The sequence below is a fragment of the Ochotona curzoniae genome, unplaced genomic scaffold, assembly GCF_017591425.1.
Source record: "Ochotona curzoniae isolate NIBS_2020 unplaced genomic scaffold, NIBS_Ocur_1.0 contig_3819, whole genome shotgun sequence".
Classification (NCBI taxonomy): Eukaryota; Metazoa; Chordata; class Mammalia; order Lagomorpha; family Ochotonidae; genus Ochotona; species Ochotona curzoniae.
In genome coordinates, this window is record NW_024466004.1 from 12,022,623 (window position 1) to 12,045,274 (window position 22,652).

At 38.9% G+C, this 22,652-nt stretch overlaps 1 protein-coding gene across 1 annotated transcript; it reads left to right on the plus strand.

Moving 5' to 3' along the window:
• Positions 1–1,646: 1,646 nt before the first annotated feature.
• ADGRF2 (adhesion G protein-coupled receptor F2) lies at positions 1,647–22,652 on the plus strand. The gene is made up of 8 exons (XM_040983114.1): positions 1,647–1,718; positions 6,414–6,456; positions 7,102–7,253; positions 9,409–9,642; positions 10,353–11,711; positions 15,453–15,494; positions 17,918–18,059; positions 22,477–22,652. The coding sequence occupies exons 1-8, from the start codon at positions 1,647–1,649 to the stop codon at positions 22,650–22,652; spliced, it is 2,220 nt and encodes a 739-aa protein (XP_040839048.1).

The following is a 22,652-nucleotide window of genomic DNA, read 5'->3' on the forward strand; positions in this document are numbered from 1 at the left end:
AAAAAAAAAAAGAAAAGAAGAAGAGAGTTGAGTTATTTCAATGACTTGGTGTGTGGTGTGGGACCTGGGGTAAGCCACTTGCTTTAAATCACAGTTTCTTCTGATACCATGAAAAATGGTACCTTCTCTATTTTGTAAGATTCTGATAAAAGTGAAATTTACCCATACATTCATAACCTGAATGAACTGAACTCCATTAAAGGATCATATCTTTCCCTCCTCTCTCTTTCTCTCCTTTTCTCTTTTCTTATTGATTACATGAAAGATCTTCAAAATTTCATGGAAAATTAGTATTACAAAAAACTAGGCATAAATTTAAGAACATTTACAAAAATTTTAGCTCATATTTTAGTTACTCTTTTTTTTTTTTTTAAAAGATTTATTTTTATTATTTTTTCATTGGAAAGGCGGATATACAGAGAGGAGAGACAGAGAGGAAGATCTTCCGTCCGATGATTCACTCCCCAAGTGAGCGCAACGGGCCGATACTATGCCGATCCGAAGCCAGGAGCCTCTTCTGGGTCTCCCACGCGGGTGCAGGGTCCCAAAGCTTTGGGCCGTCCTCGACTGCTTTCCCAGGCCACAGGCAGGGAGCTGGAAGGGAAGCGGGGCTGCCGGGATTAGAACCGGCGCCCATCATATTTTAGTTACTCTTTAACGAATATTTTAAAGCCCTCTCAGACTGTGTGCCAGCTTGTGTCAAGTGCTATCCTAAGTGACAATGAATCTGTTCAGTTCCTTTTTTTAAGATTTATTTTTATTTGAAAGGTAGAATTTTTTACAGAGAGAGAAAAAAGGAGACACACACACACACATCTTCTATCCAAGGTTCACTCCCCAAATGTCTACAGTGGCAAGAGCTTAGCTAAAACAGGTAGCCAGAAGGTTCTTCCACTTCTCCCATGCAGGTGCATGGTCCCAAGGTATCGGGTCATCCCCACTGCCTTCCCAGGCGATAAGTAGGGAGGTGGATCATAAATGGAGCAACTAAGACATGAACTAGTACCCATAAGGGATGCTGGTTCTGCAGATAGAAGATTAGCTTTCTCTGCCACCACAACAACTCCATTGCTCTAGTTTTGACATCAGTTTTGGTAAAAATAACAACAGCCCATGCCCAGGACTAATTTGAAGAGATTGCTGTGTACCTATGAAAATATAACTCCAGATTTAGTTGGGAGTGAGAGATAACAGACCAAGCCTGTTTACTCCTCTTCAAGAGTTGCCCGAAGGAGCCCTAGTTTACATTCTACTCCAGCCACCTACACAGTTCTCAGCCCTGCCCATGCCAGAATGTGAGCCATCATTCCAGGTCCTTGAACACAGGCTGTTATTTCTTATACCATAGCTGGTGAACTGAACTCCGGTTGGTACACAGTTGACAGTAGCAGGTGAGCAAGAGCTCCACAGCTACCTGTGACTCCCAGGGTGGGCTGGTGCTTCCCCTCTGTGGCCTCCAGGTCAAGGAGAGATCACTGAATGGAGAGGTCTGTTTAGATTGCACAGAAGACAGAGTCCAGCTTCGCAGGCTGAACAGGTCTGGGGGGGGGGGGCATGGAAGTGTACACATTGTTAATTTGAGCTATTTTTTTTTTTTTTGCCTTTTTAACTTTCTAGAATCAGGAAAGTCAACTGTGTGGAAGACAATGACTCGTACTCTTCTGCTGTGCAGCTTGATGTTTCTTTTGCCCATAGAGTCGTGTAGGACATTGTGTCAGGTAAGAATGGAGAAAAACCGAACTGGTGGGAAGAGCAAACAGATGGCAAAATCTGACAGTCAGGTTTCTCCGTTCTCTGGAATCTGAAGGGTAGAGAGGTGACACTGATGCAATGACTGGTCGAGCCAGAGAAATGCTACCTATAAGGCATTCAAACCGGTGTCAGCCAATAGCTGCAAATGATTTTCCCAGCAACTTCATTTTTACTAGTCTCTGAGATGTAGTGATGCTTAAGTGAGTTAAAGGTAATGACATTTTCTTGTGTTTTGGGATAGGAAGACTCCAGTTGTTCATAAGAAGGACCATGCTATTTCCTGAGGGACAATTGGCTATGGGAGGGCAAAGTTGCCTCAATGATAGGGAGGAATTAATGGAATTCAATCAGAATGGTCTGTTATAATGAAGGAGTATCCCTACCAATAATGGCGATGGATTCTGTTTTGAGGAACCTTAGAGAAAACACTGGGAATGAGATAAAAGGAACAATGAGAACATTAACTAGGCCATGGATAAGCAAGGTATAACTAGGATGTAGGCTGTAGTGAAGCACTGTTTTAATTTTTGTGGGGCAAAAATTGTGTTTTTCTTGAATATTTTTCTCACACTGTGGTCCATTTTAATTTCCCTATTAGTGATTTCTTTAAAATAAGGTATGGAAGGGTATTGAGAGAGAGTATATAAAAATGCTTTGAATATCTTTGGTAAGTGTTATTACTTAACCAAAAATCTGGTGGGGAGCTCTGAGATGAACAAGTGAAGCTCTTCTTCTTCTTCTTTTTTAATTATAAAGGCAGATTTATAGAGAGGAGATACAGAAAGTTCTTCCACTTGCTGATTCACTTCCTAAATGGCTGCAATGGCTGGAGCTCAGCTGATCCCAAGTCAGGACGTAGGAGCCAGATGCTTCCTTTAAGTGTCTCACACGGGTGCAGGTCCCAAGGTTTCAGGACATCCATTGCTGGTTTCCCAGGCCACAGGCAGGGAGCTGGATAGGAAGTGGAGTGGGACACAAACCTGTGCACATATGGGATCCAGGCTCATGCAAGGCCTAGGATTAGCCAATAGAGCCATCATTCTGGGCCCACACTAGTGAAGTTGTACTCTTCTACTTTATGGCTGGGCAGACTTGAGGCACCCAGTGTGGAATGTGACTTGCTTGAGGTATGCCTCTCCTTAGCTGCAGAGGCAAGAGCAGAACCTGGTTTTCTTGTTCTTAGCTTATTGCTCTTTCTTTTTAAACATATGCCTTCTTTGCAAGAGTCTTCCTTATAAAGATTTTGGTATTTGAAGTTCTTTACAGGAGATTTCTAGTTGACATCCTGTTTAGTCTGCCCATAGCTGGAAATCTTCTGCACAAGTCTCATCTCCCCTAAACAATGAGCTGATATCTGGTAATGGGAGAAGTCAGAGATTCTCTTTGAAAGACCTTATTCTGTGGGCATCTCAACCCCACAGTTTGGCTCTGTTTGTTCCTTTTATAAGACAGAGTGGGGGAAGTAGGCACAGTATGATAGGTTGGCTTTTTTTTTTTTTTTTCTTCTTTGTGGTTGCTGGAGTTAACTTCTTTGGGAGAATTTTGTATTTTCTTCCCATTGTACAAAGCTATTGAATACTGAACTCTGGGTGCCACCCTCTCTGCAGACCTGCCCACACACCTAGGCAGCCAGCCCAGCTGATCAAACATGTTGCCAGTTTGCAAATGTCTTTTTCACCATAGTAGGTTTGGAGCCATCCACATGTGAGGCAAAAGTGGCTCTTAATCGATGCCACCTTAGATATGAAATGACAAGAGGAGTTCAGTAATGTGTTTGGCAAAATCAACAGGAGAGAGTGAATCACTGGAAAAGGCAGAGTTTCTGTATCTCCCTGTAAACAGCATTCTATGGCATTCTGCCCAAGTACCTGATTAATCTGATGTGACTTCATTGGAGTTGGTTGAATGGGCCAAGTATTATTCATAGTTGTTGAATTCTAATAGCATTTGTCATACTATATTAAAGTTCATGCCCCTACCCAGATGGCTGGTAGACATCTTGAGACAGTAGTATTTTCTTCTATAATTCCCTCTGCCTTTTGTGCTTGCACATGGGCTGTTTGGAAAGAGCAGTAGTGTAGGGGTCAGGAGAGCTAAGTTATAGTCTAGCCTTATATAATTCACGGCATCGGCCAAGACCTTCACTTTCTTATTTGTAAGACCAAAAATGCCAAAAATATTATTTTAACATTCTTGTTTAGAATTGTAACTCTTCCACTTGTATAGCTTACTTCTCTTGAATATAAAATGAAGGTATCTTAAATTAGTGTTCTAAGGATGTTGGTTTTCATGAATTCGTAGTAATACCTTTCTGATTGTAGACTATCAAATGTCCACTTCATATTCTCCCTACGTTCTGATCTGATAGAAAAAAAATAATATTCAGCACTACTTTTTGGTAATACATAGAAATATAGTATTGTGAAGGAGAACGGGACTTGAACCTGAGGGTTAGTCACAAAACTTAGTTACTGAATTTCCAGTTTGTTCTCCAATGGATAAGCTGTTGGTACACAAGTTGAAGTTACCAGGCATACACACTAGGGGGCATTCTGCTGGTGCAGAAACAAGGACCTTCAGTATCTCCATTCACACATGCACATGTGTTAGAATAGGCATACACACATATGCTAATAATGCATATATGCAGATATGTATGAATAAGAATCACTTTCTTAACAATTGCAAAACAACACAATACACAATCTTTGTCCTTAAGGAACTTGGAATTTGAGGTTATTTAAAAGAGTATACGGTAAGACAGTAGAGGTCAGGTGAGTATATGCCAAGTATTGATTAGGTGGTATGGATAATAAATACTATGGGAGGTGGATGAAAAGATGAATCATTTATGAGTGGATCAGGAAAGACTTCTTGGAAGAGAAAAACTTGAGCTTTGAAAGCAATGGGCATTTATTAAGTCTGTGTGCTGAAAAATAACAGTAGTTAGAGCTTAAGTAGCACTTGCACTGAGTGTTCCAGGTGTTTTGCATGGATGATCTCATTTATTCCCTGTAAACATGCTTTCCATAAGTATCATACAATTATAGTGCTATAGTTCCTACTCAAGTTTAGGGATGAGAAATCTGAGGTTCAGACAGATGAGCTTTCTTAGTCAAAGATGATGGTGTTAGGGTTTGAATGTAGAAGATCTCCCAGATTATATCCCTTGCACCATAATAAACCACTTTTCCAGGGAAGGGTCAAATATACTATGAGTGAGTAGGATGGAGAAGGTATAATTGAGAGAGACTGGAAGGCATGTGATAGAGGGGAGTCAGGTTTTGGAGGCTCCCCTTAAGGAAAAAGTACACAAAATTACAAATAGAAACTGAAGCAAAAAGTGGATATTTACCTACAATAATAGGTTACAATAAATTTAAAAATTATGAAAAATACACATTATTAGCATTATTCAGTATTACATTCAATAAAATGATATTTTATGAATAAACTAATGACTTTTCTGTTTCAGCTTTTTTTTTAATGATTCATTTTTGTTTTATTTATAAGGTAGAGTTGCAGAGAGGGGAGAGGAGAGAAGGAAAGAAGAAAGAGAGAGAAAGAGAGAGAGAGAGAGAGAGAGAGAGAGAGAAAGAGAGAGGTGTTTTATGTGCTGCTTACTGCCCAAATAGCTGCTACTGCGGGAGCTGGCCATGTGGCTAGAGGTACCCAAGCACTTGAGCCATCTTCCACTGCTTTCCCAGACACATTTACAGATGGCAGAATTGGAAATGGAGCAGCTGGGACTTGAACTGGTACCTGTATGAGATGCTGGACCTGTGGTGGCAGTTTTACCCACATGCCACAATGCCAGCATTTTTGGTTTATGCTTGTATGGTAATAATTTTATAACTTTTTTTGGTAGAAACAAGAATTCTTTAATCTTTTTTCAGGTTTACTGTGTAAATATGTGGTACTACGGCTACATTTGGGAAAATATCTTAGCTTTCTTTCATATGTGCATTGAAAGATATCAAGGCATGTATAATGTTCGTGTTTTGTGACTAATTACTTTTAGAATTAATGCCATTTACATGTGAATATCCTTATTATAATGTAGAAATGAATGTAAAATATCCAAATATATATTATGCAATCCAAAATAAATGGGTCTCCAACTCCATTTCTCCTTTTCCATGTTCTAAAAGCAAATGTTCTTCTCTAGTGATACCCAAAATGATGGAAATTATCAAGTACGGGGAGTTGGAGGGCTGAAAAATAATGGTCTTAGCAGATGGCAGGCAGTAGAAATACTTTGCTTTTGCAAGTATGCTAACACATTTGTACATTGCCAGACTGATCCCCAGAGCTTTGAAAAAGCCCATAGAACCCAGGACTCTAAAGCTCCATCTTTATGAACTGCCTAGTAAATCCCTATCTGGCTACCATGCATTTAGTCCCTTGGCAGAATGTAGACCATCTGTTCTTACTGGAGAGTGCATAGGGCTTTTACTGAATCAACAGCAAAGAGAGAAAAAGCTGGACAACCAGAAGGCAAAATGAGAAGATGGTGACATATTTTATAGACTCAGCTCCCCGTGGCCTTTTTTGGAGTCAGAGAAGATTCACGTATTGTTGTTCATCTATGACAACAGTGAGCCTTTGGGCTGGCCTATCAGCAATTGACTTTGATGTAAATTTTTGTGTTTCCTGTCTAGGCTGCCAGCAAAAGCAAGGAGAATGTGTCTGCCAGGCCACATGGTATGTTGTTTGCTTTCTCTAGTGGAAATTTGGCTCTTCATGTATTGTCATGTAGGATCATATTCAGTCCTTCATACTAAGACATGACACAAAGTGCTCCTTTTAAGCCTGCCTTTGAACTCTGATTTCCCCCCCCCCCCTTATTTAAACCGTACCTTGATCCCAGCCTGGTCCTCCAAGCATCCTCTGCTCCATCCTAATCTAAGAACTTTTGGCCATAAACTCAAAACAGGGGCAGTAGATAAAAGAGATCTCTGAGAACCTGGTGATGACGTAACTTGATTTAAAGTTCCAGAGCTAGGGCAGTTTTTAGAAAATGTCTGGGGTGATGGAGTCTGAAGCATAGGTGGTCTGGGGGAACTCTAGGGTTCTGAGGATGTGCTCAATGGTCCCTGCTGGGTGTAAAAGTGGACTGAATTTTGGGCTGATCTTTAAGTTACTTATTTTACACACTAGAATTAAGCGTAAGATATTGTTACATTGATTTTATGACCACTGATCCAATGTCCTATTGTTCCTCTTTATAAAGACATCTGTGTCCACAGGGTGTGTGTGCCTTCACAACAGTGACCCCTTGGTGATTGTCCCAGTGTATCTCAAAGCTCAGACTTTTCCATCTCCTATGGACACCTTGTGTTTTCCCAGGTGTATGTGATGGTGTCTGCATGGACAATTCCCATTGCAGTCAACCTTGCCCTCCAGGCACAGAGGGAAGTATGGGGTTTACATGCAAGACAAAGAAATGGCACAAGATCACTGACACCTGCCGGACTCTAAATGCCTTCAACATCTTTGAGGTAATGCTCTTTCACTCAAGATATATACACTCATCTGGTCTAATGAGCCTCAAGTTAGCAATGTGTGCTGCTCTCAAGAAGAAGGGGAAGGAGTACGGAGCAAGCTCTTTTGGGGTGTGTGTGTGTGAGAGAGAGAGAGAGAGAGAGAGAGAGAGAGAGAGAGCATCTCTCTGAACACTAACACTATACAATAATGTCATTGTAAACTTTGGGCACCCAATTATGATGTGAAGGAAATTGGCTATTTTGTTTAGGGATAGAGGAGGTGCCTAGATTACCATGGTCTTCTTTATTTTCACTGTCAGCCCTTTTCTACCTGATGCCTTAACACACAAAGCAGTTTTCACTGACCAATGGATTCCCTGAGCACTAGAATTCAGGTACTACTCCAAACCTCTGAAATCATAAACATCTACAGGTGATTATGTTTTCATTAAAATTTAAGAAGCAGAAATAACTAAAGGGAGACTATGTCATCAAAGTAGAGTATTTCTACATGTGTTGAAGTAATTGCATTTTTTTCTAATGAACTTCTAATTGGGTTGGTGTTTGGTACAGTGATTAAGTCATTGCTTGGGATGCTTGCATCATTCATAGAAGTGGTTGGATCTGAGTCTCAACATTGCATCTGATTCTAGTTTCTGGCTAATGAACACTCCTCAAAACAGCTCTGGATGACACAGTTGGATCCCTGTCATCCACATGGGAAACATGGATTGGGTTCTAGGCTTCTGGCTTCCCTCTGGTTCAACTTCAAATGCTGTGGGCATTTAGAGGGTGAATCAGTGAATGGGAGATCTTTGTTTTTCTGCTCTTCAAACAATATAAAAGTAAATAAATGAAAAGTTAAAATGCCAGTAAATAAAATCGGGTCAATTGTCATTTCTTTTTTGTTTCTCTTTCCTTTGTTTATAAGAGGTTTTATCTTTCTGAAATTCAGCTCCTGTTTCCCTTAGTAGAATTTTCTCTTTCCCAAATTTTAGGCATGCCTTTTGTCTTCAGAATACCCTCATACTGTCTTTTGGGTCCCAGCTGTGGTCAGGAGCAGCAGACGTTTTGAGTCTCTCACCAGGCCTCAGAATGCTGCACGCTTCCAACATTTAGGTGGTTTGAGCAAAGATGCAAACTGTGACCTATGTATTATAGGCCATAATATTTCAGTGCTTTAAACGAAACATGTAAATTGCCAAGGGAAATTTGTTCTATATGCTTCGCATCCCAGATTCCACCCTGTATCTCAAGGATAGTGACTAGCCAAGGCCACACATCCATAATCCTGAAAGCAGTTGCCTCTAAGCTACCTCTCAGGTCTAGGGAGATGTGGACCTGGTGGTCTGGTCCATGCTTGACAGGGAGATTTTGCGAATAAACGCATGCAAAGCCTGAAAGTGGGCCTTCATGTTTGGAACACAGAATGAAGATGCCTGGAAGCAGGGAAATGGTTCGTGGGGAGGTTCATCTATAGGCATGAACTGGCTACACAAATGGACCGACTGATGGGAGATCACAAAGAGGTCCTCTAAAGTAAGGGCCAGTAAGTTTTTAGGTTTTATGAATCACGTGATTTCTGTAGTAACTACTCAAAATGGCTGTTGATACATGCATGAATGGATTGAGTTTCAATCAAATTTTATGTACAAAAGCCAGCTTGAGGCCCTGGTTTGTCAGTCCAGCTCTACTTAATGCATGGCACTCCAAGCCTGAATCTATGGGGCATACTGCCTGCCAGTATTTTCACTCATTCTTTTGTCTGGATGTTCAGCCAAGTCCAGTTCAGAATTGCTGATGTATTAATGTCTTGTTCTTGGTCTTCTAAGAATAGCATAAATAAACTTAGATGAAGCCAGAAGTACATATATATACCTAAGATGAAGCAGGATGTGGGCGTAGAAGGTATTTGAAGTGATGCTGAGGCAATAGTTGCTGTTTTAGGGGAGAAACTAAGGAGCAGGCAGTTAGGAAACTGGGCATTTTACTTTCTAATTCATACACTTTGATATTGGTCAAGAAAATCCACAGCAGATATGTACCCTGAAAATAGGAAAACATTACGCAACACAAAATTGTATAATAAGACTGTCCTAAGTTTTAGTAAAAGTACTTTTAACACAAAAATAACATAATGAAATTTTATTTTGCTTTTACCATATCTTAGGAGGAATTGTATTCATTCCCACCATTCAGGGAACATGTAGAAATGCATGCACAATCAGGAAATTCTGGAACCATAGCAGATAAGTTGATGCAAAGATGTCCAGAAGATTTGTCTTGTGTAATTGGAAGAATTCAGGAGTCTCCACGTATCCCGGGGAACATCGCTGTTATTGTGCAGCTCTTACACAACATATCAACGGTATTATTGACAGGTGTTGATGAGGCAAAGATGCAGGTGAGCTACCCTAAATATTTTGTTGAACATCATTATATCATTATATCAGCTTTTCCAATTTTGATTTTCTTTATTGAACCTCTAAAAAATATCCCATAACTGGCAGATAGAAAGATATTTTTTATTTTCATTTGCAAATTAGGTTGCTAAAATGGAAAATAATGCTTTGGGAAGAAAAGAAGGCACAAATGTATAATGAAGAAATGTGAAGTGGAATTGGCATCATTTCTTTTGATTGTGGTCCTTGAAATAGGATGGAAAACATATATTCAGCCTTGGGGATCAATTCCCAAATCAGTACGTTTATGAACAGGGTCCTGCAGCACAGGTGGCTTTTAAGGGATGTTTATCACATAATGGTTACTCTGACTATGGTAGGAAAATTGCTAGTTTCTCCAGGACATAAAGTGGAAATGATGATGGAAAGTATGTGAAGGCTGCCCACCTAGCTATCTCACAAATGGGGAAGACAAGAAAAGGCAAATCTATGGTAGTCCTCTCCTTTGACTAAATCTTGCCTGTACATGAAAGTTCCCTGGAGACCTCATGAAGTTGTTGATTCTGATTCTTTAATCTGAGATTCTGAAATGCTAGGATGTACAGGTGGTGCCCATGCTGTTGGCTGGAGGAATATACTCTTGAAAAGTTAATCTTGAATATGTTGACAGTTGCAGAGTGGCTCAGTATTAATGTCTGTTTTTTGTTGGCAGAGTTACAGCATCATGGCCGACCACATTCTCAACAGCAAGAGTATCTCGAACTGGACCTTCATCCCCGATAGGAACAGTAGTTGTGTTCTGCTACACTCAGTGAATTCCTTTGCAAAAAAGCTGCTCATAAATAAACTTCTTAACATATCACATGACTTCATTCATACTATGGGCACTATAATATCTGGAAACAGCACTGCAAATAATTTCTCCTTTTCAATGAGAGTTGATGACTCCAACAGTGAGATCACCGGGAGAGTGTTGATCAGCAGAGATGAACTTCAGCAGGTTCCTTTGCCTTCTCAGATTGTCAGCATTGCATTTCCAACTCTTGGGGCCATCTTGGAAGCCAATCTGTTGGAAAATGTTACTGTGAATGGACTTGTCCTGTCTGTCATTTTGCCCAAGAAGCTTAAAAGTATATCGTTGATTTTTGAAAAGATTAGCAAATCAGAAGAAAGGAGAACACAGTGTGTTGGCTGGCACTCCCTGGAGAGCAGATGGGATCAGCAGGCCTGTAAAATCATTCAAGATAATGCCAATCAGGCTGTTTGTAGATGCAGTCCAAACAAGTTGTTTACTTCTTTTTCTATTCTCATGTCGCCCCATGTCTTGTCGAACCCAATCCTGACTTATATCACATACATAGGCCTTGGCATTTCTATTTGCAGCCTGATTCTTTGCTTGTCCATTGAAGCTTTGGTCTGGAGCCAAGTGACAAAGACAGAAATCTCATATTTACGTCACGTGTGCATTGTCAACATTGCGGCTACCTTGCTAATGGCTGATGGGTGGTTCATTGTGGCGTCCTTTCTTAGCGGCCCACTCACACACCACAATGGATGTGTAGCAGCAACATTTTTTGTTCATTTCTTTTACCTTTCTGTGTTTTTCTGGATGCTTGCAAAGGCCCTGCTTATCCTGTATGGGATCCTGATTGTTTTCCACACACTGTCCAAGTCAGCCCTTGTAGCATCTCTCTTTTCAGTGGGCTATGGGTGCCCTTTGATCATTGCTGCTATCACGGTTGCAGTCACTGAGCCAAACAAAGGTTACCTACGGCCTGATGCCTGCTGGCTCAACTGGGACAGGACCAAGGCTCTCCTGGCCTTTGTGGTCCCAGCTCTGGCTATTGTGGTTGTGAATCTGATCACGGTCACTTTGGTGATTGTCAAGACCCAGCGGGCTGCCATTGGAAGTTCCATGTTCCAGGAAGTGAGGGCCATTGTGAGAATCAGTAAGAACATTGCCATCCTGACTCCACTGCTGGGATTGACCTGGGGATTTGGAATAGCCACAGTCATCACTGACAACTCCCTGGCCCTCCACATTATCTTCTCCTTGCTTAATGCATTCCAGGTAAGTCCATTTGCTTCCCAGCAAGTCCAAAGCAAGAAAATCTCTGATAGGCTTTGTGAAAGGAAGCTTGAGGCGCAGATTTCTAAACAGAAGATGATGTATTTGGAATGGGATATTCAGTCAAGAAATAAGACCTGGATTTGTATCATTTGTGTCCTTACTCTTCTCATTTACTAATGATGTAAAACATAACCTGGGTCATTCACTTTTTTCAAGCTACATTGTCATCACATATAATATATCCCGGTAATGGCCTGAATTGTTACTACAGAGGGAGTCAACCATGACAATTCTAAAATTTAGCTATGTAGCTGGAGGGTTTAGGATGTGTACATTTATTATATTTCTTTGTACTTAGAGATTTTGGTTAACATTAGAAATCATATTATTTTAAAACAGCCATACAGTGTGGCATTAAATATATTCCTTTTCTTCTATCATCTCACTTTTAAATATTAAGCAATGTTCATAATTTCATATGGAATCTTGCCAAATTTTCTATGAATATACAAATGTATTTTCATATATTATAAGGTTTCAAGAGCAATGCATACTGTTACATAACCTGTGTTCTTACTTAAAAATATATGTTAGAGTTTTACCAGGTTGTATATATCAGGGCTGTACAGAATTCCGTATTCTATAATTTCTTGTTTGATTAACATTTTTTAATTTTTTGATAATTTTTCTAATATAGTGTACTGTTGTGCCAACCTTTTTATATTGAATGCTTGTAGATAGTAATTTTATGTTGAATGCCTATAGATAATAATTAATTGAATATGAAGCTTTTAATTTTTTTCTAAAGATTTCTAAAATACTTCTTCATTGTGGATGTGTACACTAAAACTATTTTAAAGTCAAGTATTTCACTAAATTGATAGTAGAGATTTTAAATTAAACCTCTTTCCACTGTTTTCATTCTAAATTTAAGTATAAATGATTTTTTAAAAGATTGTTTATTGAAAGGTGGAGTTTTATATATATGGGAGGGAGAGGAATAGAAAAGGAAAGAGAAATATTCCATCTGCTGGTTTACTTCCCAAATGTCCACAGTGGCAGGGATTAGGAAGGGCTGAAATCAGGAGCCTGGAACTTCATCCAGTCCTCTGGTGTGGTGAAGCAAAGACCAAGCATTTGGGCCCTCTTCCACTGCTTTCCAGGCTCGTTAGCAAGAAGCTGTATCAGAAACTGAGAACTGGGACTCAAATTAGCACTCATACAGGATGTGAGAACTGAGGGCAGTGGCTGAACCCACTACACCACAATGCTGACCCCCCAAAGACTTAGTTTTATAATTAAAACTTTGATATACCGAAGTACAGTGTTAATACTAATTGGGATGTTTCAGATTTTGAATTTGCTGGTTTTTTTTTTTTTTTGCATTGGTATAGCTTTTAGCAATTATTAATTGCTTGACATATGCTCGCAAAACTGGTCATTGATTGAACTGTAGTAAAAATCTACTTTTGTCAAGTTTCAGCTCAGTATGCACTGTGCCTATTCTTTATGAACCCGGAATGAGTTCATGTCTCATGCCTTTTCATTTTCTTATCCTGCCCAAGGCCATCCCATTTGTGGTTTTTGCTTTCAACAAGCCTGTGAGCACTTGTATTTTAATATTATGAGCCCGTTTACCTGTGATCATAGAGTCAACTTGTATCCTCAACTCAGTTTTTACCTTGATTTCTGACAAGAACTGGGGTGTGGCCCATCTAATTGTCCTTGCAGGTAGCAGCAAGGCAGAGCGTGGTTTAGGGCCAGGCAATGGGGAGGACAGTAGGCAGTGTTGTGTTGGAGTTGGCCTGGATGGATATTTTCAGGATTTTTACAAGCTGGAAGTAAATGTAGTCATCAGTAAAAATTAAATTATGTATTCTTTCCATTAAATAAATTAGATTTAAAACAAAGGTCATATGTCCTTAAAACTCAATCACTTTAATTTTTTTCCTCTGCATTCTGGATTGTCCTAGAGGTTGTTTACTCTATTGTACTTGTATGGAGGAAATACAAGCGCTGAATAGTAGCTTGCTGCTTCTGCCTGTCTCTTTCTACTTCCACGTTTTTAAATCACCATGGTGGGAGTATTAAACCACAGAGATTGGCAAGCGCTACAAATGAAGAGAGTTGGCAATCGAGATGCATTGTTGCCATCACTGGGTCATGGCATACTTTGCATGTCAAGTTGCAGAGGAGAGTAAGAGGAGCCTTGGATACTGAGAGGAGACAAAATCAGCTGGTTGGGAAGAAACAGGGCAAATGGAGTCTTACTGTGAGAAGAGGTGAGAGGCAGCTAGGGCTGTTGGAGTAGATTGGGAACAGAGGTTCTGTCACACATTGGGAGGTACAGAGGATACAGGGGAAGAACCTGCTAAAAATCCCTGTGTCCTAGTCCCATGGGGGTCTACCCACTGGTATTGAGGCTCAGGCATTCCCTTTACTATTATTATGTAGGCAGTTAATGTCTTGACTTCTCCTCCTTGTTAATCCATGTCTTCCGTTTGGAATCCTCGTGTTTTCTGAGACTCACCATGGTCTGGGTGAAGCTTTGGGATCCTTCACAGCTGTTTTGGTGGGAGGAAAAATGGCAGATATATTAAACTCAGAGAAAACACTTTGAGGTTTACTGCTGCAATTGTGTTTCATTTACTGAAAGACATTCAAGGTAACTGCCACCAATGTAGTATATTCTCCCACCCCATTAGGATAAAATACTAACTGCAATTGTGTTCAAATTTGGAAGATACTTTACAAAAGTTTCTGCTAGTTGTCACAGACCACCAAAAGTAGTACCAGCGACATATTTCCTTTTTACATATGTAAGGGATGTATTAGTCCCAGTCATCTTTTTACAAATAATACTTTGTAAACTAACAGACCACACCAACAATGATATTTTTAAAGTGGACATAAATGATAGGTTTCAGTAAGTATTACGTAGGTTCAGAATGTCTCACAAAAGAACAATCTGAGAAACAACATGGGGCCCATCCCTTTGAGTGTTTACTGGTTGACAGAATGTGACCTTTAATGTGTTTTAAACTAGTGACCTGACTGGATTCTGGTCCTGTAAAATTTTCCTCTTTTGCTTGCATTTTTCATTAATCTGTTGTAGCGATGGGTTTGATAGTCTCACCGAGGAATACCTGGTTGTGATGCCTTTATGGTTGGTGGTGATTTGCTTTATCTTTTAATTCCACTTGTTCACCAGTTTTGAAATACGTTTGTTTTAATATCACTTTTTTGCCTGAGGATACATACATATGATCTTTCTTTGAAAGTTTTATAATATTCTTTTTTTGTGGATGGGAATAGGAACTTTATAGAGTGTCATGAAGGCAGGGAAGGACTGTTTTTGCTCCTGAGACAATTTTCTATTTACTTTCAGAGATTAAGGTTACTGTCTATTTGCTAACATCTCTGACTTTTCCTTGGATCACCATATTCTGATGAGAAAAGCAAAGTTCCTGCTAAATGCAAAACATCTTCACTCTGCTCAACATAAAAAAAGCTCCTGTATAAACAGTAACCTGATCTGTTGGTTTGTTGGAATATCCCATGTGTCTGCAGCAATGCCTGGCACATAGAAGAGGGTTAGTGGCTGAGCAAATCTAGGGGTTGCAACCTAAAGGTTGTTTTCCTTGTTACCCAAAATCTGAACTGATAATTAATATTGATATTCAATGCTGTTGACATCATTATTTTGTAAATGGATCTTCTTCCATCTTCCATCTTTCATAGGGCTTCTTCATCCTGGTGTTTGGAACAATCCTGGATCCAAAGGTACTCCATGGAAATTATTCTTGATTATTTTCCCTGTATTATTGGTACCTGTCCCTGAAATGCTCACTACCAAAGATCACGTAGTAAGAGGATTTTGTTTACAATGCAAATTACATCTAGCATCCTTCAAACTCTTATGAAACTGTTTCAGATTTGCCTCTTTAATTCTTAAGACAATCTTTGGTATTAACACTTTTTAGTTTTACAGGTAGGGAAGCAGATTCAAGGTGATTAAGTAACTTATTTTAAAATCTCTAGAGAAACCCACTATGATTAGTTGAAACAGAAAGAAAGTTCATTAAACCTCACAATGTCCTCTTTAGCTTGAAATCTCAGTGGCTACACTCCAGAAATAGTTTCCTATGCATAACACACTGTTCCTTGAAAGATGCCACTCCTGTCTTCTGTGCTGGGTACAGAAAGCATAGCTCATCAGGCCAATGTCAGGCAGAGGAGGCAGAGGAGGCTTGAGTGTGAGATGCTTGTGTTGCTGCCTTGGGTGTCTTCTCTACCTTGCTTGTTGGGTGTTCTCGCCATCTGCTCTTTTGCATTGTTAGGTCTGGTATTATCCAGGTGACATAGATGCACCTAAATTGCAAGGTTGGTTTCAAGAGTGAGTTTTTGACTTCTACCTTAGAGAGCAGTGGACACAAGGAAATAAATTCAGTAAAAACAGATGAGTGCTGCTAGTTGGCAAAAATAGATAAAAATTAAACAGTAGAGCAAAACACCAAATGTTTACTCAGAATTCTAAGATCATCCTTTGTTCAGTGTACCACTCCATCTTCTGGAATAAACAGTGTAAACAATCCTTTCAGGGGTAAAGGAAAGCACCTGCTGTCAATTAAGCCAATAAGCAAATTTTTAGATGTGGAAAAGCAAATACTAGGTTGGCTGTACCAACCAACCAACAGTTTCCACCATCACTGCCGACAAAATCACCATGCAATTTCATTCTTATTTAATTTTAAGACATTAATGCTATCCTAAATTCAAATAAAAAAGTTTTTTGAAAGAGACATTTACAATGGTCCCCTTATTGTCTTGTGCTGACACCGTGTCAACTTAGTAAACGTGTTTCAGAGGTAAAGGAGTATCAGTCTTCCTCTTTTTGTGTTCTACTTGCATGCTGTTAGCACCTTCTTTAAAGCTCATGAACCCCAGATTTCCCAAATGGAATGAAAAGCTAATAATGTATTCCCTGCTTTTTCATAGATTAGAATATAAGAACAAATATAATTTTTGTGAGGGGAACACAGAGTATAAACTATTATACAGTGATATAATATTCATTGCCAAAATCAATGACAGCATTATTACTTAGTACCTTAGTGCTAGATGCTATAAAATGTACAAAATGTGAGCCTGAAGCCATGAAATCTATGAATCTTAAGTATTCTCATACTTAAAATTAAGATATAAAAGGTAAGTACTCAAAAGTGTCATTGCCTCATCATAGAAAGTTGACAGAACATTACATGCATTGTTATTCTTTTAGTATCAATACTCAATAATGAATGTGTAGCCACAGTTGTATTTATTATTAATTTCTAAAATAGGTCTAATGTACATTAATGCAGATAAGAACAAAGTATGCAATAAATAAGTGTGAGAGAAAGCGCCAAAGTATTTTCTCAGAATCTAGTGGATCCTTCAGAGCACCAGTGCTCCAGCCTGCGGACTTCTCCTTTCTTGTTGTGACCTGTAGAATATGGTGCATATTGCAGGTTCTGGTAAAGGTGAAGGTGCCTTGAGATGTTGGGCTTTGGCGTACACTAACTACCAAGTAGAATCTATAAGGTCGTGAAGAGTAAAAAGTATTTTGTATAGCAGAAAGGAAAAGGAAGAAGAAAGAAGTAAGAAGGGTATATTCATTAAGAGATAAAGAGAAAGAATGGAAAGATCTGTAATAAAGAATGTAAGAGCTTCTTTCTGTTGGTGGCTATTGGATATTAGCTTCAAAAGGGAGAGTACTACTGCCTCAAGTTATTTTCTGAGTAAAACGAGGTGACAGGTACGAAAAATATTTAAACATTATAAATCAAGATATAACTCTTATTGTTGCTAGGTTATGTGATTTTTCTTCTCTTTGGAAAAGATAATTTGAATAATGGACAAACTATTTAAGTTCTCCAAAAAGTGAAGCCAAAATTATGTCACAGAATCGTAAAATGGTGGCAAACTATACTTCTTGACCAGTGGGTCCATCTTGAGGCCCTAAATTCAAGCCCATGCCCCTGATGGCTCTCCAGGTGCCCACTCTTCCCAGAGCACTTGGCCATGTTATCGATCCCCCAACCCTACTACTAACAGAAGTTAGCTGGGAGCATACCCCTTTGCCAATGTCTGTCAAGCTCAAGCACGAGTGCTAACTTATTTTTGAATTATTTTCTAATCCTGAGTTCCTTTTCTCGAATGTCCAGATAAGAGAAGCCTTAAAGGGTCGAGTAACATCTTCAAAAGGGATCTCCAGAATATCAGAGGTAAAGTTTTTCATGTTCGTTTTCATATTAAAAAGTGTGACAGATAACAACAGTATTCGAATTTCTGTTGTATGGAGTATTGGTAAAATGGCCAGCTGAACACTTCAGGAACTGGGTTTTTCAGAAATGTCAAGTGAATACCTCTTTGTGCTATTCAGATTCTTTATGGGGAATGGAGATCACATCCAAAGAGATAAAAGTATACTTCAGTGCTTTTTGAGGAGAGTGACAGAGCTGTGGAAGGGGTATGCCTCAGTCCACATGGTATGAAAACAGATGAAACAAATGAGAGAAGATAAAACCAGGTTCTCCTGAGAGCCCACTTGCTCTTTTGGACTTGAGTCAACCACATCCATAGTGTGAATATTGCAGAAAAACCAGTAATAACCATATACAAAGAACTTGCTCACAGCTTGGTTCTCATGAGAGGATGTCTGCCCTGGTTATTGACATTCAGTAGGCTTGGGGTTTATTCTGGGGGTGTTGCAGAGATGCTCCATTCATTGAGTTGTTACATTGGACTACTGTAAAATTCTCTTTAGTTTATCTTCGATCCCTTTAATTTAGAAACATTTATTGTTGAGCAAAAGATGAATTTCAGCTTTTCTCAGTGAAGGCAAAATTGGAAACTTTTTAAATGGCAGCAAAAGGAGATTGAAGATTGGCCAAAGAAATGTATCCAGCATCAAGAGAAGAAGCACTCAGAGCTTCTCAGGCCAGCAGCATCACCTGTCAGGGAGGGCTATTGCAAGAGAGGGGATATGCTGGATCCTTCACGAGGTAGGGCTCCTTGTAAAGCTTTGGAAAACATTGTTCCTGATCATCTTCATTGTCTTGCTATTTATTCTCTTTGATTTTGAAGCCATCTTCTATTTTCTTGCTCCTTTTTTTTTTTTAAATATTACCTTTCACCTTCCTCTTCCCTAAACCTTCATCTTATTCCTAGTCCCCATAACTGGGTGATTGATGATTTCTCTTTCAACTTTAAAAGTTCCAAATTCTACTGATTATAGGAATTTAAAATCATCTAAAAGTAAAGGATCTCATCCTTAGATGAACAGCACAATTAACTGGGATACTTCAAAAAGTGAAATTGCATAAATCAAACCCCTGGAGATTCTAATTCGTTTGTTTTACAATGTGGCTTGGATTCTGGAAGTTTTCAGAACTTGTGATTCTAACACACCATCCAGGATATTTATGCCTTCCTGAAATACCCCACTAATGTAATTATTTTCCTCCAAATAACAGATCTAACATGAGTTTTACTACTGTTTTTCTCTCATCTGCCATGGTGCTCCGAAGAGAAATTCTTGGCTTTCCTTCTTCCAGTTTAGCATCACTCTGTGGGTCCTCAATATTGACTCATTCCAGTCATGATAGGGATATTCTATCCTTCACCAGTGATTTTGCCTAATTCCTTGTATTTCTGTGTAAGTTAAAAGGTTATCTGATACTTTATTAACAGTTTTCAATTGAATCATTGGTATTCCGTACTGGCCATACTAAGGATATTTAGAAAATACTTCCATCCAGACCATATTAAAAAAAAAAATCAAATTAGAAACTCTTGGGGTGTGGCCTTATCATTTCTTTTAATGCTTTAAGAAGCACTGTTTTGGATACTAGTATATCTATCTTAATTGTTTATGTTATCTTCTTCATTCTGTTTATTAGCTTTAGGCTATTTTCTGTCATTAGTTCATTGATCCTACTCAGGACATAAGAATAGATGTATCATCTACTTTCTCCTCTAATACTTGCGCATTTCTGAGCCCTACATAGTGATCTTTACCAATCCAGGTTTAACCTATCCTTCAAAGTACAAAGCTAGGTGGGGTTAGCTCCAGTTGTGCAAACTCAGGATAATCAATGCTCATGCTCACATGGCGATAATTCCAACTCTGAGTTAATGCATCACCTACCTTAACTAACATATGAGAGAGCTTCAATATCTTCATGAGAAAATGAAAGTGAAAGATAACTTTATTTTGGTACAAATATTTTTGAAATCCTTGCAAATTAGGAGTCTTTGAAAAGTTTATTAAATACATATTATGGAAAGAACTATACATAGATTGCAACTTTTTGTTTCACCAAAATAATCTTTTATTCTAAACCTATAGACTTTTTGAAACACCGCATGTATATGAGATGCAAGGATATCTTTTGTGTGTGGTACATCATGCGTGCATGACTTTAACAATGAGGATTTCAGGATGGCAGCTGAGCAGGACAGATTTGAGATTTAGGAGTCACTTCTGTGATCCCCTTCCTCTCTCTCCATACTACTAAGTTTCCTTCTTTCTGCACTGCTGTTGACCCCAACCTGGAAGCTCCTTCGGGAAGCGAAATCAAGACAAGCCAGGAAAGAGGATCCTCCGTATCAGTCAATAGTTTTTATCTGAAGGAGTAGAACCAGATGAAGAGAAAGGACATAATCCATAGCATTCTTTTGAATAACTTTCATAATCAAAAACAAAATAAAATGCAGTATATATGTACACAATGGATTACTATTGTTATTAAAAAAAAAAAAGAATGAAATTCTACCACTTGGAGCAAAATGAACTCAACAAGAGATTTATTGAATGAAATAAGCTAGAGCCAGAAAGATTAATACTACATGTTATCCCTTGTCTGTGGGAGCTAAAACTTTAAAAAACAGCCAAAAAAGAGAAATATCTGTGTGTACTGGTATCATGCCAAATATTGTTTTGTTTTATAAAACAAAGTTTATTTAACTTTTGTCAAGCCAGTGTTTAATAATGTAATACTACTATAGCTTTAATGATTTGTGATTATTTTATAATTTATTGTATATGGGTGAAATGATCATTTTAATGCAATTATTGTTGAGTAGCTGTTGTCCGTATTCTCACTAAAGTAAGGTTTTTGCTTTCAACTTCTTATTCAGTGAAATATTAAGCCTTTTACCGTGATGTATGTCTAGGATATGATTATTTGAACAGTTCAAAAAAACCAAGGTTGGAGAAGGTTGGGGAAGGAATGCATCCAGAAGGGAGAGGAAGCAAGGGAGGAGAGGCATATACGTCATTGTGTTCTTTGAACTGTATTGAATTTTTAAATATTAAGTAACATTAAAATAAAAAGGTGAAAATAAAAAGAAATAAAGTTTAGCCAAGACAGCATGTTAAAAAGTCTCCTCAATAACTTAAAAACATCATCCCCCCAAATCAAACTAATAATGATAGAGGCAATTATTATTTGTCTGCAGCAGAATCTTTCTTCTGAATTTTCTTGTCACCCCACCAAAGGGCCAAGCTAACAAATGAATCTGCATCCCTAACTTGGGAGGTGAGTATACCACAAAGGGTTCCCCATATGTGTGTCATATAGGTGATATTCTTTTGATAATTATAATTTGATAAATTATATCTGTATTTTTTTCTTGATTAGGAGAATTTTCCCACACAATATAGTCTCACTTAGTTATGGTTAGAAGTGTATTTATGTTTTTAGTTCTTGAGCTACTGAAGATTTACAGTCAGGCATACTTGAAAATGCCTGAGTAGCCTAAAATTATTAAAAGCCTGAGTGCAAAATGAGCAGAGGTACCTGTCACACTCAACTACTTCCCTATCTCCGTTTACCCTATTAGGGTTAGGATTAGGGAAATATCCTCAAATTTCCCATTGTGTTCCTTCTTTCCCCAATCTTGTAAGGTCAAGGAATTATAATTAAGTTCATTATAATTTTAAAAACATATAAGAAGTCTTTAAGAAGTCTTACACATATTTGAACTTACTTTTTCTTTTTTTTGGGGGGGGGGGGTTGGCTTCGAGTTAGACCTAGAACAGAGACATAGAGACAAAATTAGAGAAATTTAGAGACAAGAGGAAGGAACATGGAGCCCCCATGGTTCGAAGGGAGCCACCCAGATACATGAACATAGGCAAGTATGCATCTCCAAGCCTGTGTCTCAGTGTCTTTCTCTGTCTAGAGAGAGAAGAACAGAAAGCTACACAGAGGCACTCATAACACCCTGAGATAGAAACATTCGGGGATGGGCTGAAAGATGCATAGAGGGACCTAGAGAAAGGCTGAAAGAGGCAAAATGATAATACAGGTTGAGACCCTCACAGAGTGACAGACAAGAACATAGAGGTGCAGAGGAGAGCATGTGGATATGTAGAGAGATCCTCCCATCTGTCACCCCAAGATTTCCAGTCTCCTGCAGCCTTGGTAGACTTTTGCGGCAGCTAAGTAGCCTGCAGATGGAAGCACGTCCTTTTCAAGTAGAGTTACCCTTAATAGAATGTGGTCCAATTTAGAGAAAGACGAGGTTTGTGACTCAGCATTTACAGCGAATGCAACAAGCCTGTTACCTGGTTTCCAGAGTGATTAACAAGAAGGAGCTGCTCTGTCAGACAAGACGTTAATGTTCAATAAGGAGTGAGCTTCTAGCACAGTGATTGTGAAGCCTATGGCTCTTTCTATTTGTATATTAAAGCTGTGTGTTTTCTGTTCTTGACAAGGTTGTCCACTCCAAGAATGGCAGAGTCCAAAGAAGAAATGTGCTTATTGTTATCCTCTTGTCTCTCGAGAGTATGAAGGAAACCTCAACACCATGGTGCTGACACAGAGGGGTGTGCAGTGCGGAAAGGACAAGGGGCCCTTCTGTCTATTCTTTGTGCTGCTGACCTATCCTTGA